We start from the raw sequence: 19,670 nt of genomic DNA, 5'->3' as shown, positions 1-19,670 counted from the left end.
GATGTCCAGAAGGTAGCTGGGCAAGTACGGGCTAATTGGTGCTGGAGGAGCATCACGCCCTTTGGAGGTGAAACCGCAGGCTGAACAGTGAGGGCTTTTCGGTCAGCCGGGGATGACGCCTTACAGACAGAGAACACCAAGACGCTTCTCCAAATAGAGAACCGCCGTTTACCAGGGCGGCTCCCAGGGCCGCTCTCCCGCCCCGGCGGCGCCCACAGCGCTGGAAACGATCTGGAAACACGGCGGGGAGGTGGCAGCGAAGGGGGCTGAAACGCCGCCGAGGCTCACCGCAGGCACGGGGACTGGTGCCGAGCTCCGTGGCGGCGGACAGGGAGCCGGCAGGGGCAGCGAGGCCGGGGAGCCGCCGCGGCGGACAGGCGGCTGCCCGGGCGTCAGGGCCGGCGCGGCCTGACACGGCCCCACAGGCACCTCCGGGCGGGCCCCTCCGCGCCGACATGGCAGAGGCGGCCGGGCCCGGAGCCGGGCCCTGACACGGACCCGGCTGTCGGGAAGCGCCCGAGCCCCGGGGGCGATGGCGCCGCTTCCTGGATGCGGGCGTGCGGCGGCGGAAACGGCCCCCGTCCCCGTTCCCCTCCCGCCGCCGCCGCCGCCATCACCGCCTCTCTGTCCCGCCTCCGCCTCCTCTGCGCTCCCCCGCCCGCGGTCGGGCCCGCACCGCTCGGGGCCCCGCCCATGAGGCGGCGGCGGCGGTGGCGGTGGTTGCGGCCGGGGCCGGGGCCGGGGTGAGGCGCCTGCCCGAGGGGCGGCGGCGGCGGCGGGCCGGGGCTGAGGGCCCTGATGCGGCTGCGGCCGCGGCCGCTCCGCCGCCGGGAGAGGCCCAGCCCCGGCGCCGGGCCCCATGCACCCCAGGTGAGCGCACTCGCGTCCGTTGGGGCCGGGGGCCGGGGGGGAGGCCGGCGGGCGGGGCGGGGGACGGGCAACCTCGGGCCTGGCGACGGCGGCGCGCAGCCCCGGCCGAGGGGACGAGGGGCGAGGAGGGGAGGGGGCGTCCCTGAAGCGTTCAGCGCCTCCCGCAGGCCCCGGTTGTTGGCCACCTCTCAGTCCCGGGGCGGGGGTGGTGGATCATGGGCATCGCCGCCCTCAGCAGCCGTTTGGGCCGGGGAAAGGCGGGGGGGGGGCGGATATCCCCTGCCCCGCCGGCTCGCCGGAGCCCTCGGCACCGTCGCTGTAGGCAAACGAGGCGGTTGGACAGGGTAGGGGAGCGCACCATGCAAGAGCTGGGCAGAAGAGAGATGGAAGTCGGTGACTTGGTTTGTGCGGCTCAGGCCTTGGGGTTAACTTGCGTGGGTTTAGTGTGTTTGGCCCTTTTTTTCCAGGGTGAGCAGTACCTTTCCATTCTGGAGTGTCAATCCAAGCTCCAGCTCACCGTCGGTACTGCAGAGCTCGGGCCTGCTGCTTGCAAGAAGGGCATGTGAGAGGCTCGGGTCAGCGTGGAGGCCATTCGGTCTTGTTGCTGGTGGTGTCACCACTGTGGGGGCAGCTGGTCGTTCTGGCCCTACGAACCGCTGAGGAGAGCTGGTGTGTGGCCAGGAGTGACAGGATGGACAGAGCTGAGGCCAGGCAGAGCTTGCAGAGTTGTTGACAAGTCGGAGGTGACCGTGTCTCCTTGGTGTCCCCATCCCCGAGGACTGGTTCGGGCTGCATGTGCTTGAGACCCCAGAGGACAGATGATTTCTCCCCATGCTGGGGTTTTGGGTTGTTCAGCAGCTTGGCAGTTTCCACAGCTCTACAGCCACTCGTGTGGTGTGCGCCCACTTGAGTAGCTTGAGAGATGCAGGCACTCAAGAGACACTGGTTGATCACTCTGAAATAACATGTTATCCACGGTGCCAGTTTTTAATGTGGTAGGAGCATGTGCCATGTCTGCAGAACGAGACAGAGGCAGCCTGTTAAAACTCTATACAATGGCTATTCTGCAGAGGTGACTCTTGTCACTCTTGTCACTATTGGCCTGGTTTGAACTGATGGTGAATTAGACATTTTGTGTTCAGTTACCAGTTTTAAGTGATCTTTCCCTCTTCTCTTCCCTGCCTTTGGCTTTTGAACATTAATGTGGTGTCCAGAAGTCATGAAATATAAATCAGATGCTCTTGTAATTGTGCCATTCAGATTGCAAATTGATCTGTGTTCACAATACTTTTGACTACAAAGAGTGAGACTTTGTTTTCTGAATGGCAAGGAAAAAGCTATGTTCTGATTTGTCTTTTTGAACTGGCTTTTTAATGCTGTTTATTGCTATGTAATATGATCAATTTGTATCGGTCATTATTTGATCAGTGTGAGTAGTTGATGTGCTTTATGCTTAGCTTTCTAAGGCAGAGTTTTTACGTGTCAGTAACTGATTTTGAGTTTGTTTGCTTAGCCTTTCCTCACCACAGTACACTCAGTAATCAGGAATGCTCTTGCTTCTGTTTCTCTTTCTTTTTCCCCTCCCCTTTCTGTTCCCTGCTCCCCAGAATGAATGAAATGAACTTGAGTCCTGTAGGGATGGACCAGCTGACCTCATCCTCTGTGAGCAATGCCTTGCCGGTCTCGGGGAGTCACTTGGGATTGGCAGCGTCACCCACTCACAACGCCATACCAGCACCAGGTAATGGGGAAAGCTCACACAAAGGGTATTGCAGCTCATGTTTGGCGTTTTACTGTCACTGTTCTTAACTGGGTATCAGTGCTTGCTCTGATAGCAAGTCATGTCTTTAGCAGGTAACGAGGTGATGTAGAATTGGGGAAGCGTAGACCATAAACCATTACTTATGTGGGCAAAGGAAAAGGGATGTGTGCTTACCAGGCTTATGCCTTAATGGGAGTCTCATTTTGTGCTAATGGAATGGTTTGCACTGTGGGTGGGTGGGTGGTAGCAGAATCCTTTGAAATATGAACTGTAGCTGCAAATGCATCTCCGTCTATGCCTGTCTTCAATCAGGTGAAAATAATGACTTTTTCACCTGTAAAGCGAAATTGTTTTCTGAGCCCTTTTTATCAGGGGGCTACACAGACAGAAATCTGTTACAATTGTAAAGTAGAAGTAGGCCTTATGTAATATATACAAAAAAGATTCAGGCATGCCTCTCAGTGCTGTGATAACTGTGATCCTTTCTTTGAAGCTTGCCACCTTATTTTGACAGTACCATACCATACATCCATAGGGAGCTCCTGAGGAATTAGTAACCTCTTTGTTACCTTGTGTGTTCATAAGCTCAAATAGTTCCATTGCATTTAAATGGGAATTTTCTTTTGCAGGCTTGCCTGTTGCAATTCCAAACTTGGGCCCCTCCTTGAGTTCCTTGCCCTCTGCTCTGTCTCTGATGCTCCCAATGGGTATTGGGGATCGAGGCGTGATGTGTGGTATACCAGAGAGAAACTACACCCTACCTCCGCCACCATACCCTCACCTGGAGAGCAGCTATTTCAGACACATTCTACCTGGTAAGTGGTCTGGCGCTGATGGATGGGAACAGAGAGAGAAACTGTTTTAGGAGCCACCTGTTTCTGTTCTGAAGCAGGCAAGACTGACTGTTTTGCAGAGCTGTAAATTCCTGGAGTTTGTCGGGAGCCTGTTGTGTCATTTACATGCCTTTATTTTCAGGTCTCTGTTTCTGCGTGTGTATATGAAGAGTATTGCAGGGTATTTTCTGCTTAAACCGAACCTCTGGTCACTTCTCCTGCTGCTTTGTTTTTAAGATTAACAGAAAAGAAAGCATGCCTGGTTTCTGTCTCAAATTGCTTTAGTTTGAAAACTGCTGGGTTTTTTTTTCTCCTGTTGTCTGAAGCAGTGTTTGATATGTGCCTGATGGTAGCTTACAGTAGTTCAAAGCTCAAAAAGAGCAAGCTATCAGCTGAAGAGTTTGGGCTCTTTTCTACCCCCTTAGCCCATGGCATAGATTTTCTTAATTTTTGTTCAAGGTTGGTTTCCAAAGGCCTAATACACTGATTTCTATCTTGATTCCTCTCTCGCCTGTGTTTTAGAATACAAATGTAGAGTTTTACATTTAGTATATGAAGACACAGAAATTCAAGGTTTAAATGTAGTCCTTGTTTTGTTTTGTAGTTAAGATTGACAGTGTGGAAGGGGGTAGATACATTTCTTCAGGGTCATAAATTTCTTCAGGGTCACCCAGTGAGTGTTTTTGGTTCAGCCTAGGTTAGGAAAAGAAATAGAGCAGCCCAGATCTCATCGACTACCTGATGACTATTGGCTGAACTTGCCAGCTGCTTAGGAGTAACCTTTCCTACTGCATTACATGCCTGTCCATTTTGTGGTCAAAGAGTAGAGGAGGAGACAGTGCATTTGAGAACCGAAGGTATTTACCATTCTTCTGAGCTGGAATAATTTATTTTTTCGTTTTAGTCTGCTTAATGTTTAGCCTGGGACTCTTCTGCCAGTCATCTTACTGCTTTCAAGGATTCTCCTTGTTCAAGCCACAGGGCAGAATAATATGCAGAAATATTTGATACAGCTGATTAAATTAAACCAATTAAGCCAATTTCTTGGCTTACCCATTTTTAATGGGGTTATGCTGCAGAAAGACTATCCATGCTTGCATGCTTGTAATAATAGACATGTTTGAATGGAAAACTTTCACAGAACAAATGGCTTATAGGGTTCAAGGCCAAAAAGAAACGTGCTGACTCAGATCTTGCAGAATCTGCAAAATCTGTCTCTGTCTCTGCTGGAAGTACTGTTTACTTGAATGTGCTGATGTATTTCCTCCAAAGACTATTTTTTAGCTTTGTCCAACAAGAGAGGTTGGTAGTATGTAAATAGAGGTTAGTGTTTCTTCGTATCTTAAGTTCCAAGGTTGTTTGACACTGAGGATCTTCCCAGAACTGCCAGAAAAGATTGTCGGGTTTCTGATTTAAATTTCACTGGGCTATTGTTTTAGGAGAAACAACATACTTTTTATCAGCAGATGACTCATGATACCTTTGAGAGACCTTATCTTGGTCCTTCGGAATTGCGACTGATGGCATCAGAGATGGACAGTTGTGTCACTTACTCTTAGAGGAAGGAAGTAGTCATTGTTAAAGCTAAAATAACAAAGCAAAAAGGGTGTATCCTGGAGAACTGTTTCTACTTCTCCTAGCCAAGATGAACGAGGGATTATCAAATGTTAGATTCCACTAGCAGTCCTTCATGCTTTGTGAGCTATTTCTTGAGAATGAAAAATTATGCCTAAAATGTGAAGAACCTCTTTGCGATTCAGTCTCTGTACTGAGGAGCCTAGGTTAGATACTGCCAGCAACTTGGCTGTTCAGAGTTTGACAAATAACTAGAGACTGGCTCTGGTGGATGAAAGCTCTGTATTTGTTGTCAAATGACACTCTGACAAGAGCATTGCGTTGGCATATGTTTGTGAGCCATGTTTTAGAATTAGTGGTTTCTAATTGGACATAATGCAAAGAGCATGTCTTCAAGGATCTAGGTCTTCATGTACTATGCTGTGATGATGGGGTATTTTTGTTCAGGATTTGAAAACTGATGTCATCTCACACTCTTCTTTTTCCCCCTCTCATTCTATCAGGTATCTTATCTTATTTGGCTGACAGACCTCCACCTCAGTACATCCATCCCAACACTATAAATGTTGATAGCAATCCAGCATTGTCAGTCTCCAGCAATCCCTCGGCCCTAGATCCCTACCAGCCCAGTGGGACCGTGGGGCTGGAACCAGGGATTGTCTCCATGGACTCCCGCACAGTGAACACGCATGGTGCTCAAAATCTGCATCCTAGTGACAGCCACGAGGTAGCGCTGGATACTACAATCGCTATGGAGAGCGTTTCGAGGGTAACCAGCCCCATCTCTACAGATGGGATGACAGAGGAGCTTACGATGGATGACGTAGCTGGGGATCATTCGCAGATCCCAAACGGCTCCCGGAGACATGAACCTTTAGCTGTAGACACAGTGGGGAGTAACTTGACGTCGGACGCTGTAGGACACGGCGGTGTCATTCCTATTCACAGTAGCACTTTGGAACTCCCTGTCGTCATGGAGCCTGACCACATCGCCGGGCGGGTGACAGGAATATCGGACAGCACACTAAATGACTCCATTCATACTGTGGCCATGAGCACCAACTCCGTGAGTGTGGCGCTCTCTACCTCACACAACCTAGCTTCCCTGGACTCGGTAGCCTTGCACGAAGTGGGCCTCAGCCTCGAGCCGGTGGCGGTGTCTTCCATAAATCAGGAAGTAGCCATGGGGCCAAGTCACGTGGATGTGTCTGCAGACAATCTTGCCTTTGTACCATCCTCTCTGCAAATGGAAGACTCCAATTCGAACAAGGAGAACATGGCAACCTTGTTTACCATATGTGAGTGGGCATTTCCTGGTTCATTGCAGTAGGATTTGTTATGTAGCTATCATCTGGTGGGATGACAGGACTCTTATTGCTAGTTTTACAGATTTCTGCTGAAAGGAACTTAGTTATTTAACAAGTCCGTGAAAGTTGGAACATCTGCAGTGGCAGATTAACCTCGCTGAAGTGATGTTAGCTCGAAGTAGACATAATAGGATGTTTTAGCATCGTTCTCTTTGTATCCATCTCCCATGTGGCCTTGAGGTTGGCAGCCAAAATTGTTTATGAACCTCTTGCCTTTTGTGGATATCCTGATTTTATCCTTTGCAATGAGACATTTGTTCTTTAAAGTCACATCACAAATGACTCTTCTTGCTCCGTGAAAAAAACAATCAACAAACACCACCATGAGCCATACGTTTCATTGAGTGGGTGTAGTTGTTGAGTATGGCGTTATGCGATTTTGCAAAATTTTTATTAAACCATGAACAATCATAGTGAAAATGTTGTTCTCAACAGGACCTGCTGGAAAAAAAGAGCAGAGAGGGAGGGAAGTTTTTAATATTTCTAATTATTGTCATCAAAGGACTTCAGTCCAGAGGTTAATTGATCTCCTAGGAAGAGAGGAGCACTGGCCGTTGCACTCTCTCAATCCTGCCATCGTTCAAGAAGCGGTGTTTCAGAACTGTGAAGTTCTTGTTTGCTGGGACAGAGACTTGAACTTCCACCCGCAGCATGTCTGGCTTCCCGCCACTGAAGCGTAAGGCCAGCTTTTATATTCAGTTTTATTTGTTGTGGCAGCATTGCTGAGTGCTGCTCTTGCACGCAGTCTGGCATTACACCTGCCAGAGCCTTATGACAAGCTTTGCTTGCTGAATATTTTTTAAGAGATGGAAAGAAATAGTGCCTCGGTTAGCAATGGGAGAGGTGCAGTTTAGTGCTAAGTATCTAGTCAGACATTTGAATTAAAACTTTTATTCTGCGGGATAAAATATCACTTAAAATCAGGTGGGCGTAGAACTGTGATACGATACAACTCCTTGAGGAGGAGTTTTACAGTTGATGCACTCGGAAGTTTTTACTAGCATCTGTTGTGTTGAACAAATAATGATCAAAATACTGTGATATCCAACATGCTTATGATGACATAACTTCTTTTATTCACCTAAGTGAGATTTGATGTGCCAGCTATTGTCACTGTACTTAAAAATAGTCCTAAGCTGTTTCCCAGGTGATGTTCCCCATTGGTAGGGTGTTATAATGGCTATTGCATACCTAGTGCTTTCATGTGATTTGCAAAATAGATCCTTGAGTTAAGAAGGTTTAAATTTTAACTTTTTGATGTTGTTTTTAAACTTCTCCTGAATAAAACATGAATTTGTGTCCAGACAGGTGGCAGCAAGGAGGAGGAGTTGTTTTAGAGCCCCTGGTGGTTTTTCCTCACTGAGAAGGCAGGAATCAGGGCCTTTGTCAGAAAACTTTTTACACCGTTCCTAAGCAGGAAGAAAAAAGTGTGCCTTTGCTACAGTCCTAAATGTTTGTGAAACTTTTAAGTAGCCCTTTTTTTGACCGTCTTTGCTTACAGTTCTTGGTACCCAAATCTGAGAAGTAATTACTGTGATTTTTATTTTTTTTAATTTCTTTTCATTATTTGGCAAGGACTGAAATGGAAAGAAAATGGTATATTTCGCTTCCTATAGGATGCAGGAGATTTTTTTTTCAACTTCTTAAAAATGTATGAATCCCTAAACTTTTTCAAGTGGTAGTATCACATGCCTAGAACTTGCTTTTCTTCCTCTTTGCCTTTCCCTGAGGCTAGTCCACAGACCCCTAGTGCTAGGCAATGCTTAAAACCAACTGTTGTAAATAGTGTTTCTCGTTACCCAGGTCTCGTTGTTGTCATTGCGGTACTCCTACATGTCATCTGTGCGCATGAAGCAATTCTTATATGGGCTCTACCTAATAATTTTCTGAGTACCTTCCTATCTGTAATTGTATAGTTGCTTAAACTGTACTTTGTATGGGGTCAGGTTCTGGTACCCAGATGTATGAAAGGAGTGTCCCAAAAATCTCTTCAAACAAATAGTAATGGAGCTGCTGTTAATGCCTGCTGAAGACTACTTCTGTGATAGATCTTTTATCCTGGAGTTGGGCCATCAAGAGGCCAAAGAGGGTCTTTGTGGGAGATTCTGCTTAATTAGCTGAGCATCTTTCTTCAGAAGAAGAATGATTTATCAGGAGAGTGGTTGCTGAGTAGATGTTGGTTGCGCCATTCATAGAAAATTAAAATGACATAGTTTTTCTAGATGAGAGCATTTTATGCTGTACTCTTCCCCAAATGTATTAGACTGAAGACTTTCAGTGGTTTATTTTTCAGCAGTACTTATGCTGAATGACCGATTGGGAAAGTGATGCTACTGATTCTTCTTGGGCTTTTGTTTTTGTTCCATTCAGTGGCATTCTGTAGAGCTGTACTGTATGATGTTATTGAAGTAGGTCCTTCAAAAGTAGCAGTGAGGTCACTTTTTTACTGCCATGAAGATTTGCACGTTGTCTGAATTAAATGGAGATAAGGGGATTTGTGAGTTCAAATCAGAAAAATTTTACAAAGAAGATCTTACTGTTCCTTTACGTGAATATCCTTGAGGTTTCACATCACAAAATGATGAAGTTGCCATCAGGAAGGCAGGTGGAGATTGTCATATTTGATCTGAATTGGATAGGAACAGTGACATGTATGCTGGTGCCAATCTGACTGTATGGTTCATATTCTTCTGAGTAAAAGTTAGTAATGCGAATGAGTTAAACCAGATAGAAACAGCCTTTGCCTGGAGCTGGGCCGAAACATATTGGTAGGGAGCTGATTGCACCATGGGGCTGTTGCATCTTTTTAATCCCCGTTTTCTTGTTATCCCTTCCCCTGTCTTGCAGGGTGCACACTGTGTGACAAGGCATATCCATCAGACTGCCCAGATCACGGGCCCGTCACCTTTGTCCCTGACACCCCGATAGAGAGCCGAGCCAGGCTTTCTCTCCCTAAGCAGCTTGTCCTTCGGCAGTCTATCATGGGAGCTGAAGCAGGTAAGGATCAGATGCCTATATATTTCTATGCAGCAGTTTGAAATACTCTCATTGCCTGAAATCAAAAGCCATAGGGAATTTAATGTGGGAAAGAAACACTGCAACAGAGGTGGTTCCCTCTTCTGTAATCACCCTGACTTACATTGTGAAGCGCTTCTTGTCCTCTGGTTACTGCTTAGACTTCAGCTGGACTCTAGGGGCGCTGCCACAGAGCGTTACTGAAACACTTAGTAAAAGTCAAGCACGAGCAAGGTATGGTGTTTATTTTTATTGTGTGCTAAACAGCCCGGGCACAGATTTGATAAGCAAACGGTACAGCAATTGGAGCTTTGGGGAAGATAACAATTAGAAATACTGGAGGAGATTTCTGTCTGCTTGTTCATCAGCTTGGTTTGCTACCTGTGGGTCTTCTCGATACTCTCATTGGAGAATTAATCATGAGTGCCTCTTTTATTTTTTTTCTTTTTTTTTTTTTTTTTTTTCCTTCCCCTCCTCCCATTTACATTTGGTATGTAGACTGTGACCTTGTCATTGGATGTGGACCTTGTTACTGTATTTCACGCCATTGTCGCCTGGAAATCGAAGAGCACAGTGCAATATCCTAAGGATCGGAAGGCTAGAGAAGAATGTGATTATTGGCTTGCTTAGTGATGCTGCTTGTTGAGAGTAGATTACATCTGTTCTTTTCAAGCTGCACTAGTTTCCAGTTTATTCCTAAAGGCTATTCAGTGTATTCATGTAGACCTATATATATATATATATGAATGTTTAATAATAAATAATATACACGCAGGAATCCCTCTGCCCATGACAGAAATACAGCTGCCTCTGGGGAGAAATGCAGAAGCTGCTTAACAATGCCCAGCAACAATTCTGGAAATTCCTGGGGATTAGGTAGGCGAAATGTAGTTACTGAAACTAGTATTTTCTGCTTCTGCAGAAAGTGCCATGAAAACTTTAATTGGTACAAGTGGCTAGGATCTTAGTTTTATAGCTTTCTAAAAAGTAAACTACTTGCTTTTGACAAACAAAATAAATATTTGTAATTAAAACAAAGCGGCTCCCAATAGTGTCATGTGGTGGTGGTGGTTCTTGTCTCTGCCTTAGGTGTGTTTTATATGTGAAATAGAAGCTTTGATGATCTTTTGCCTAGATATTGCCCTTGGAGCATTATCTCATAAACCTCCTACCTCTTTGTTATGCATGATTAGTTGTTTAAATAATTGATTTCTGCAGATTTTGGTCTTCTACTGATAGGTGTGTGGACACGAGAAACCATTCCTGTAAGGACTTGTTTTGGACCTTTGATCGGGCAGCAGAGCCATTCTCTAGAGGTGGCCGACTGGACAGACAAAGCAGCTAGTCACATCTGGAAGGTCAGTGGATGTTATGGCTCTCAGAGTCTGCCGGCCTGCCTTTATCTGGTGAAAACCATCACATGATACAGCACCTTTAACATTATCATCCTTGCCAAAAATCAAAATCAATGCAGTTTCATTGTTTAATACTTAATATCAGCATAGCAGAGCTGAATACCATGTGATATGCTGGTAATCAATCCTGAAGTACAACAAACTCTTTTAATACCTTTTGTTTTAAAGGGCTGAAAGGGCTGTATGTGGTCTCCAGTATCTGTGTGGGAGTTGCAGCAGAGGTTGTGTATGAATTATGAGACAGCACTTGTTTGTTTGTTTTGTATCATTGTTTATTGAAAGTTCCCCCAGGTGATGTATTTGTTGTAGGAAAGCTGCTTTAAAGCTTTCTTTTTCACATCATTTCATGTTGAGAAAGTACAATTGATCTATATAAACAAATAGATAATAGGTAAATAGATAAATATATGAATATTTTTTTGCCCAAATATTATTCACAAGACCTAGCTTGTAAGTAAAGCAGCCGAATCCATTTCTGCTGGGCGCTAAAGGTGGTGTGTGGGAAAGATGCTGATAAACAGTTTTTCTAGCCTCCTGGGTAGCGGAGAGGTCAAGATTCCTATGTGAAGGGGACAGTAAGGAGTAAGAATAGGGCTGTGGTCTTGTCAATGGAGACCTCCTGGCTTGTTCTAGATAAACACATGCTCTCCTAAAGTAAGAAGCTGGCTTTCACTGCATTCGTTGCTGTGTTTTGTCCTAAGATTGCATTTGTTTTTCCTGGTAGATCTATCACAATGGTGTCCTGGAGTTCTGCATCATTACAACTGATGAAAATGAATGTAACTGGATGATGTTTGTACGCAAAGCCAGGTGAGAACCACCTGTACTGTGCCAAGTAGCTTGGTGTCTGAGCTGCAGGCTCATAGGATGTGCTGGAGAATGCCACTGCTCCACTGACTGCCCACATGGGTAATGAGCTCGCACCAAGGGACCTTCAGGAGTTACCTAGGCATCTTGGGCTGGTGGAGAGAATGAAACAGAGCATCCAGTGGAGAACATTATGGGGGAACCAGCACACATGCTGTAGTAAAACAGCCCCGAATCTGCCCACATACTTTGTTTCCCTTGTTCTAAAGCTTTAAACCAAGTTAATGTTATATTGGCTTACTGTGTATTAGCTTGTTATTGCCTTCTCTCTGTCCCACGCCTTTTTAGCTTGTTAATGCCTTCCCTCTGTCCCGTTTCTTTTGGATCCATCTGTGAAGATGATGCTGATTGTTTTTTCGATTTTAATATTTTATAAGCAAAGTGTCCCTGGGTTCTTTTGGCCAAGTTCCAAGCTCTCGGAGCTTGCAAGAGCTGTCCTTCTCAGGCTTTCTGGAGCCTGTGATGAAAACTATCTAGACTGGCTTCAGTATTGCTCCGTCCATGGTCCACTGAGGAGGCTGAACCAGTGCTATGGCTCTGTGATGCAAAGTAGGTTTCCCCTGCAATTCATTTTATTGCTCCCATATGCAGGAGTCAAGAAGTTAATGCTTGATCTCCAACTGCAGTGGGGCAGAGGTTTTGCTGGTTTCAGATACTGGGAACAAACATGTGCAAGATACAGCTTCAGAAGATGAACTATCACATCTTGGAAATGCTTTTCAAGATAATTTTGCTCTAAGACTTTACTGATATTTATTTCTCCCTCGTGTGTTCTTTATTTCTTAAGGGGGTTAATGTGAAAAATATAGATATTTTTGTAGTTTCTTGAGAGATCATAAACGCTCTTCTCTCAGCCCACTCCAAGGTCTATTAATAATTTTCTCAGCAAGATATTGCAGTGTGAAAAATGTATCAGTTGGTGGAACAGATTGGCTCTCGAGGTCCAGTTTTCCTATACGTTCCTTTAATAAAGAAGGACAGAAGTGACAGACACAGAAGTTTTTTATAATGTGCTGACAAGCATTGAGGTTCTCTCATTACGTATTTATAGGAATTTCCTTCTCTTTTTTTCTCTCACAAAAAGTCATTATTTCTGGAGGGTTTTTTTTCATAACTCTTGTTATTGCTATAGGAACCGGGAAGAGCAGAATCTGGTAGCTTATCCTCATGATGGAAAAATTTACTTTTGCACCTCTCGGGACATCCCACCTGAACATGAGCTTCTCTTTTATTACAGTCGGGACTATGCACGACAGCTTGGTAAGTAAATGCTCGTCTTTGTTAGCTTTGCAGGGCGTACTCAGCTTGAATTCCCTTTTAGTGCCATCTCAGGGCATTGTGACTTGGGAGTGCATTATGTTCCTTCTCAGTTCCTAGGGGTGCACATCATCATTTCCTTTTCCATTTTGTGACTACAGGAGTGTCATCATTTAACAGAGACATTTCACTATCTAATTCCACTGATCAGGAGTAAAAGATTGCAGTGTCAAAGAAAAAGGCTTGTTTTTCTTCTGTTCATCCATCTGGTGCTAAGGGAGTTTTGCTGGCTGAAGGTGTTCTTATCCTCTCCCACCTTTGGTTGTGATAATTTAGGTTTGGTGGAGCTGTGCTCAAAACCATTCCAAAGCTTGGCCTGCCAAAACATTTGAAATGGCCTACCTAAAAGAGCTGAAAAGCAAGCACTGGAGCTGAAAGGAACGGGGGTGAAAATCTGTGCAGCTGGCTTTGCTACCACAGACAAAGTGTTAACATGGATTGTGCTCTGTTAGGCCTTGCTGTGCCTCATTAAAAGTGATGCTTTTGTGCCCAAAGGTGTCCCTGAACATCCGGATGTGCACATCTGCCACTGTGGAAAGGAATGCGCTTCCTATGCGGACTTCAAGGCCCATTTGAGCAGCCATATTCACAACCACCTCCCCAGCCAGGGGCACAGCAGCAGCCATGGGCCAGGCCACGGCAAGGAAAGGAAGTGGAAGTGTTCCATGTGTCCCCAGGCTTTCATCTCCCCTTCCAAGCTCCACGTCCACTTCATGGGACACATGGGCATGAAGCCGCACAAGTGCGATTTCTGTAGCAAAGCTTTCAGTGATCCTAGCAACTTACGGACACACCTCAAGATACACACAGGTAAGGGCTGGGAACTTTAAGGGATGCCTATGCTAGTAAAGCATCGGGGCAGGAGCTATTATCTCTGATCCCTTGGCCAGTTGGCAGGGTGTACCTTGTGCCCATAAATCTAAGTTCTTAGAAACATAGAATAGTAGAATGTTTTGTGTTGGAAAGGACCTTCAAAAATCATCTAGTCCAACCCCCCTGCCATCAGCAGGGACATCTTTCACTAGATTGGGTCACTCAAAGCTTTATCCAACTTGACCTTGAACACTTCCAATGGTGGGGCATCCACAACTTCTCTGGGCAGCCTGTTCCAGTGTCTCACCACCCTCATTGTAAAAAAATTTCTTCTTTATGTCCAATCTAAATCTATCTTCTTTCAGTTTAAACCCATTGCCCCTTGTGCTGTCACTTAAAGGCCTTGGTAAAAAGTCTCTCTCTGTCTTTCTTATAAGCCCCCTTTAAGTACTGAAAAGCTGCAATAAGGTTTCCCCAGAGCCTCTTCTCCAGGCTGAACAACCCCAACTCTATCAGCCTTTCCTTGTACGAGAGGTGCTCCAGCTCTCTCGTAATTTTTATGGACCTCCTCTGGACTCGCTCCAACAGGTCCATGTCTGTCTTGTACTGGGGACCCTAGAACTGGATGTGCTACTCCAGGTGGGGTCTCAAAGAGCAGAGTAGAGGGGGAGAATCACCTTCCTCCACCTGCCTTTCTAAGAATGGTGGTATCCTGACTGTCTGTAGGAATGATCCCTAGTCCATGCTGACCCCAGCTGCCTGGGCACTGCCTGAGAGAGCGCTGGTTGTCATGGGACAGGGCTGGACTGGCTTCAGTGGTGTGGGTGCTTATAAAACAGTATGTAGACCTGTGTTCTGATTGTGCCATGTCGAAAAGCATTTGGTGAGCTGAAGTTGATTCCAGTTGGGAAGAACCGTTTGCCTTCATCTGGGACACAGAAACCCTTTGTTCCCACACAGCAGGTCCAGTGCTGGCACCTATGATAAAGCAAGGGTTCCCTTCTGCTTGTGAGAAAAAGCCAATTGGGTTTGAGACCTTGTAATGTGGACAGTTGTCCACATAAATATGGGGTTGAGCTCTTTCCCCTCTTTCTTATTTGAATTGTCATCTTAAGGAAATGGCACTAGACTGAAATTGGTGACTGTAGGGTCAGACTGATGTGGCCAAGGCTCAGCTCTGTCACTCATCAAAACTTAAGCGTGAATGTGCTCTTGACTTCTGTGGGCATTTGGGTATCACTAGAGGCTTTGGGGATAAAGGGAGAATTGCCAGGAGATCAGTGAATGAGCTCTAAAAGAGGAAAATAAATCGGTGATTTTTCAGCTGTGTAAGAAAAGAGGAAATACAAAAAGGCATGGATTTAACACAGTGTGAAGACAGGGGAGAGGGTGAACGTCAAGTACAGGACAGCAATAGTGTGGATATTTTTGCTGCTTTTTTTTTTAAGGTTGAAATAGCTGTTGGGAACCACAGAATGCAAATCACAGAGCTGGAAAGGGAATAAAACCAGGAGCTCAGTGCGCTTGAGTCAAGCACAGGAAGCTCCGTGCTCAGGAGTGAGGAGTTTTAATAAACTGAGTGAGTATAAATGTGGTATACACAACCACACAATACTCAGTGGGATAGGGATTCAAGTGGTATTCAGACTTAGTCTGAATTCAGTGGTGCGCAGGGGTTTCGAACTATTTCTGGCAAAGAATAATGGGAGAACTATAGGTAAGTGGAAAAATGGGATAAAACATAGAAGTTACCAAAGAGCCAGTGAGCTTTGTACCCATGTGTTTGTTAGGTAAGAGAACTTGTTTTTCTAGACAAAGGCAATGCAGTGCATCAAATGTGGTTGGGTGCCGGTAAGGCATCAGAATCAGTTCCTGTGGGAAACTAGAGGAGATGAGGATGTACTCAGGTAGAGTAACTAGATGGCTACCATGGTTACTATTAAAAAGGAGGCTACCGTCATTTTTACTCAAGAATTCATCTTGGATAAGCCTAGTCTTGTTAAGTGTTTGCCTGGATCTCTTTGCTGGAAAATTTACAAGTCTGCTGGTGATGTTTTGATATGCAGAACAGGGAGGCACAGTTGGTGTAGACAAGAAGCAGAAAGTCATCTTACAGGAAAGGCTGACTCACCACAAGCACTGGAGGAAGAGGAACGGATGGTGTTAAGGACTAAGTGCAGAGCCGTGCATCACATGAAGGGCTCAGTGGTTCGAAACAGTAGCATGAAGTGGGTTTTTTGGCCTGGGGGGCATGGGCTGGGGGGTGAAAAGTTTTGGGAATGATTAAATGAAGTCAGATGCCTGGTTTTTGCATAGCTAAATCTGGACTGTAACTAGGTAGGCCTTTACGCTGAGTCTGAAGGAACTGCAGGAGGAAACAGGTGCTGTTCACACAGAATCTGCCTTTCTTCAGCGTAAAAGTTTATTCTTCAGAAGTGGTCAGGCGTGTTTGCTTACTGTATTTCTTGGGACACTGACTGTCAATGTGTGGGTGTATGTATGTAATCCTAGGTCAGAAGAATTATCGCTGTACCCTCTGCGACAAATCGTTCACCCAGAAGGCTCATCTGGAGTCGCACATGGTCATCCACACGGGGGAGAAGAACCTGAAGTGCGATTACTGTGAAAAGCTATTCATGCGGAGGCAGGACCTCAAGCAGCACGTACTCACTCACACGCAGTAAGTGATCTCACAGGAGGTGTAGGACAGCCAGTGCAATAAATAACGAAGCTGAAAGGCCCAAGAGAGAATGTCTAGTTTGCAGATAGTTTGGCCTAGCGAGTACGGGTTCATCCTCTAAAATGACAGAGAAGTCAATACAGACAAATTCCTCGTTACTGGCTGAAGTTGTCTTATTGTAGTGTTTGCAATATTTTAATGGCATGGTAGATTCCAGGCATGCACCTTGTCTTGTGAAACGGCATTCAGGAGCCATTTTTTGAAGAGAGGGAGTTGGTTGATTTACAGTTGGTTCTCTACTGTTTGCACCTCCCAACGTGACCATAAAAAAATCATAAACCTCCTCAATGCTATTCTCACCGAGTGGCTTGTTAGTGAAGTCTCCTTCTCTGTTTGCATCAGGGGTGGGGTGCAGCCATTCCCAGCTCTTACCTCCCCCCAGGTCTCAATCAATCATGCTCCTCCTCCAGGGAGACGCCCGTGGTGAGGGCAGATCCCCACCCCGAGGTCCTCCACCAGTTACCTACAGGTTTCTCCCAGCCCCTCAGCTCTCTGACAGGCGAGATCTTTCCTTTTGCTGTGAGAATCTCTCCATCCTATTCAGTTACTCCCAATCCAAGTTCCTCCCTTAAAGGCTGCTTGCCCAAAGCTATTCCCTCTGCTTATTTTGTTTTCAGCATCTGGTTCTTGTACTGACTTGGAATCGATTGCCGCCTCTGTCATGCTGCCTAGGAGACAGCACAGTGCAGCTAGCGTGAGCGAGCGAGCGAGTCTTGCTTTGCTGCTTGTTCTTACAGCCTCTAGCTGAAAGAGCAGGAGCACTACTGCTGGGAGGTGTTTTGCACGGTCATCTACACTACCAGACTGCTGCAGTCTGGTAAGCCTCTGCTTAGCATTTACAGACTGAGCGTTGTTAACAGGCGGCAGCTTTGTTTTCTTTTTGGGGTTCCTCCCCACCCCCAGCTCCCATTTACGCAGGGTGGGAAGGAAGGATGGGTTGCCATGTTCCACCATGGTAACATTTCTGCCCTTGCCAAAACATGGAGCTTAACCAGAGTTTGGTCTTACTCAAAAAATAAACAAGCAAAAACCCTTGTAGAATTCTTTTTTCTTGAATTTATCACCAGGAAAGAACAACAGCTGGTTGCAAGCTAGCAGTTAATCCAAAAAGCCTGACTTTTGCCAGTGATGTTGGGGGTGGGGGGAAGCAGAGAAGAGGGGCTTTGTGTATGTGCTGTGTGAGAGAAAACTGAGCAGCATTTACCTTTCAGTGCTGCAGCAGTGCTGTTATTTCTGGTCTGCATCTCCTTCAAGTAAGATGGTACTTTCTTACTTGAAAGTATAATTTAGGAGTAAGACTGACCCTTTCACCCTTCCTGTCACCACCACCCCACTATTTAATACAGGATCAGGAGCAAATTATAACTTTTCCATGTCTTGCAGAGAACGGCAGATCAAGTGCCCCAAGTGTGACAAGCTGTTTCTGAGGACAAATCACCTGAAGAAGCATCTCAATTCACATGAAGGAAAGAGGGACTATGTCTGTGAAAAATGCTCCAAGGCTTATCTAACCAAATATCACCTCACTCGCCACTTAAAAATATGTAAAGGCCCCACATCCAGCCTGTCAGCCCCGGAGGAGGAAGAGGAGGAGGATTCAGAGGAAGAATTAATAGACTCTATGAGGACTGAAGACTGTAGGATTAACCATGGAGTCTATTCAACAGGCGACGCCCTCTCTGGACACAAATGAAGAAGAGAGGCAGGGAAATTTTCTTGGATGTTAAAACTGGGGAAGGAAAAAAAGCAAAACTCTTCCTTTTTTTCCCCAGTCAACAGCGTATGTCAAATAGGAGTTTTCCTTCTGTTTTGGTCTCCGCACTACCACCGCTTAATGAACTCTGTTGCCAAAACACGGAATGAGAACGGATCATGCACATAGAAGTGAAGAGTTGCTAAGAAGGAAATGTGAGGCAAGGAGATTTTTTCCCCCCCCACACACACTGTGCATACTTCCTTTCCAAATCACTCAGATTAATCCATCCAGTGCCGGGATACATGACACACCTTGCATAGCCCTTTGAGTAAAGAGCCACAAACCAGAAATGTAGTTGAGTGACTGCAGGGAGCTGTAAGCCAACTGTCCTTAACTGCCAAAGCCATGACAATAAGAAAAACAAACAAAAAATAGTGGTGGCAGTGATGTATTTTGCTTTTTAAGACTTTTTAACTGAAGGATGTGGTTTGGCACAAAGCAAAGACTTGTCAAGGCTCAGGTTTTCATCTTAAATTAAAAGAAACAACAGCAAAATTGGCATTTGCAGACAAAGCAATTAATTACCCCGCTACAGAAAAGCAAATATTGGCTTTTGGAGAACAGTTATTGCCTCTTCCCACTCTGGTTCCCTAGAACATGTAAGCAGGTGAAGAGGTAAAGACTGTATAGACTTAGTAAGGCAGAGGCTTACAGATGATGGGGCAGTGTTTACAGTATATATTACTTGTGCTGTAAACCTTTTACCACCTAGAACGATGGGAGGGTTTGCTGCTAATATTATTTATGGAATGAAGATGTATTTCATTTGGTTGTTTTCTTTTGAAAAAATTAAAAATGTGGCTCTTTTCTAATGTTCTTTTTTTTAATATTTACACGTTTGAAAAAAGGTTTCTATTTCTGATAATGATGATAAGAGAAATACCACCACTTTTTCATCATCTGCCTCTCCCAAGCTTTCGTGGGACAAGGTTATGGGTTGGAGCACCTCCATGAACAGGCAGAGGTAAGAACCGGTCTTTAACTCTTGTAGATTTGCTGTGTGGCTCCTCTGGGTGTGCTGCAAAAGAACAGTAAGCTGAGCCGCCTTCTCCCGCAAGGTAGGTGGAGGTTCCCTTGTGAAAGAGGTTCCAGTTCCTGCTCTAAATGGCCTAAGTTCAGCTCCCTGAGTTCTTCAAACCTGAAAATCCACAATGCTTGCCCTCTGAGATCAGTATGAAAATAAGCTCCAGAAAGACAGGTTCAGGGCTTTTGTGTAGTCAAGGGAGAGATGAGTTGCTTGCAGTAATGCATTTTCTTCTTAAAACAAAAAGCAACTTAGAACCATCCAATCATTTAGGTTGGAAAAGACCTTTTACATAGAGTCCAGCTTCTAGACCTAT

The 19,670-nt window shown here is 45.5% G+C and overlaps 1 protein-coding gene across 2 annotated transcripts; it reads left to right on the top strand.

The window, feature by feature from the left end:
* Positions 1-559: 559 nt before the first annotated feature.
* Positions 560-19,607, top strand: PRDM4 (PR/SET domain 4). 2 transcript variants are annotated; one of them, XM_054219704.1, is made up of 11 exons: positions 560-870; positions 2,478-2,611; positions 3,262-3,447; positions 5,544-6,338; positions 9,255-9,404; positions 10,662-10,780; positions 11,562-11,647; positions 12,837-12,964; positions 13,517-13,831; positions 16,346-16,514; positions 17,958-19,607. In XM_054219704.1, the coding sequence occupies exons 1-11, from the start codon at positions 860-862 to the stop codon at positions 18,265-18,267; spliced, it is 2,403 nt and encodes an 800-aa protein (XP_054075679.1). In that variant the 5' UTR covers positions 560-859; the 3' UTR covers positions 18,268-19,607. The 2 variants fall into 2 exon arrangements, with proteins under 2 accessions (XP_054075679.1, XP_054075758.1); XM_054219783.1 differs by lacking the exon at positions 560-870 and adding an exon at positions 1,282-1,613.
* Positions 19,608-19,670: the final 63 nt, after the last annotated feature.

The sequence above is a fragment of the Rissa tridactyla genome, chromosome 1 (genome assembly GCF_028500815.1).
Source record: "Rissa tridactyla isolate bRisTri1 chromosome 1, bRisTri1.patW.cur.20221130, whole genome shotgun sequence".
Classification (NCBI taxonomy): domain Eukaryota; kingdom Metazoa; phylum Chordata; class Aves; order Charadriiformes; family Laridae; genus Rissa; species Rissa tridactyla.
This window is presented reverse-complemented; position numbering and strand designations above follow the sequence as displayed.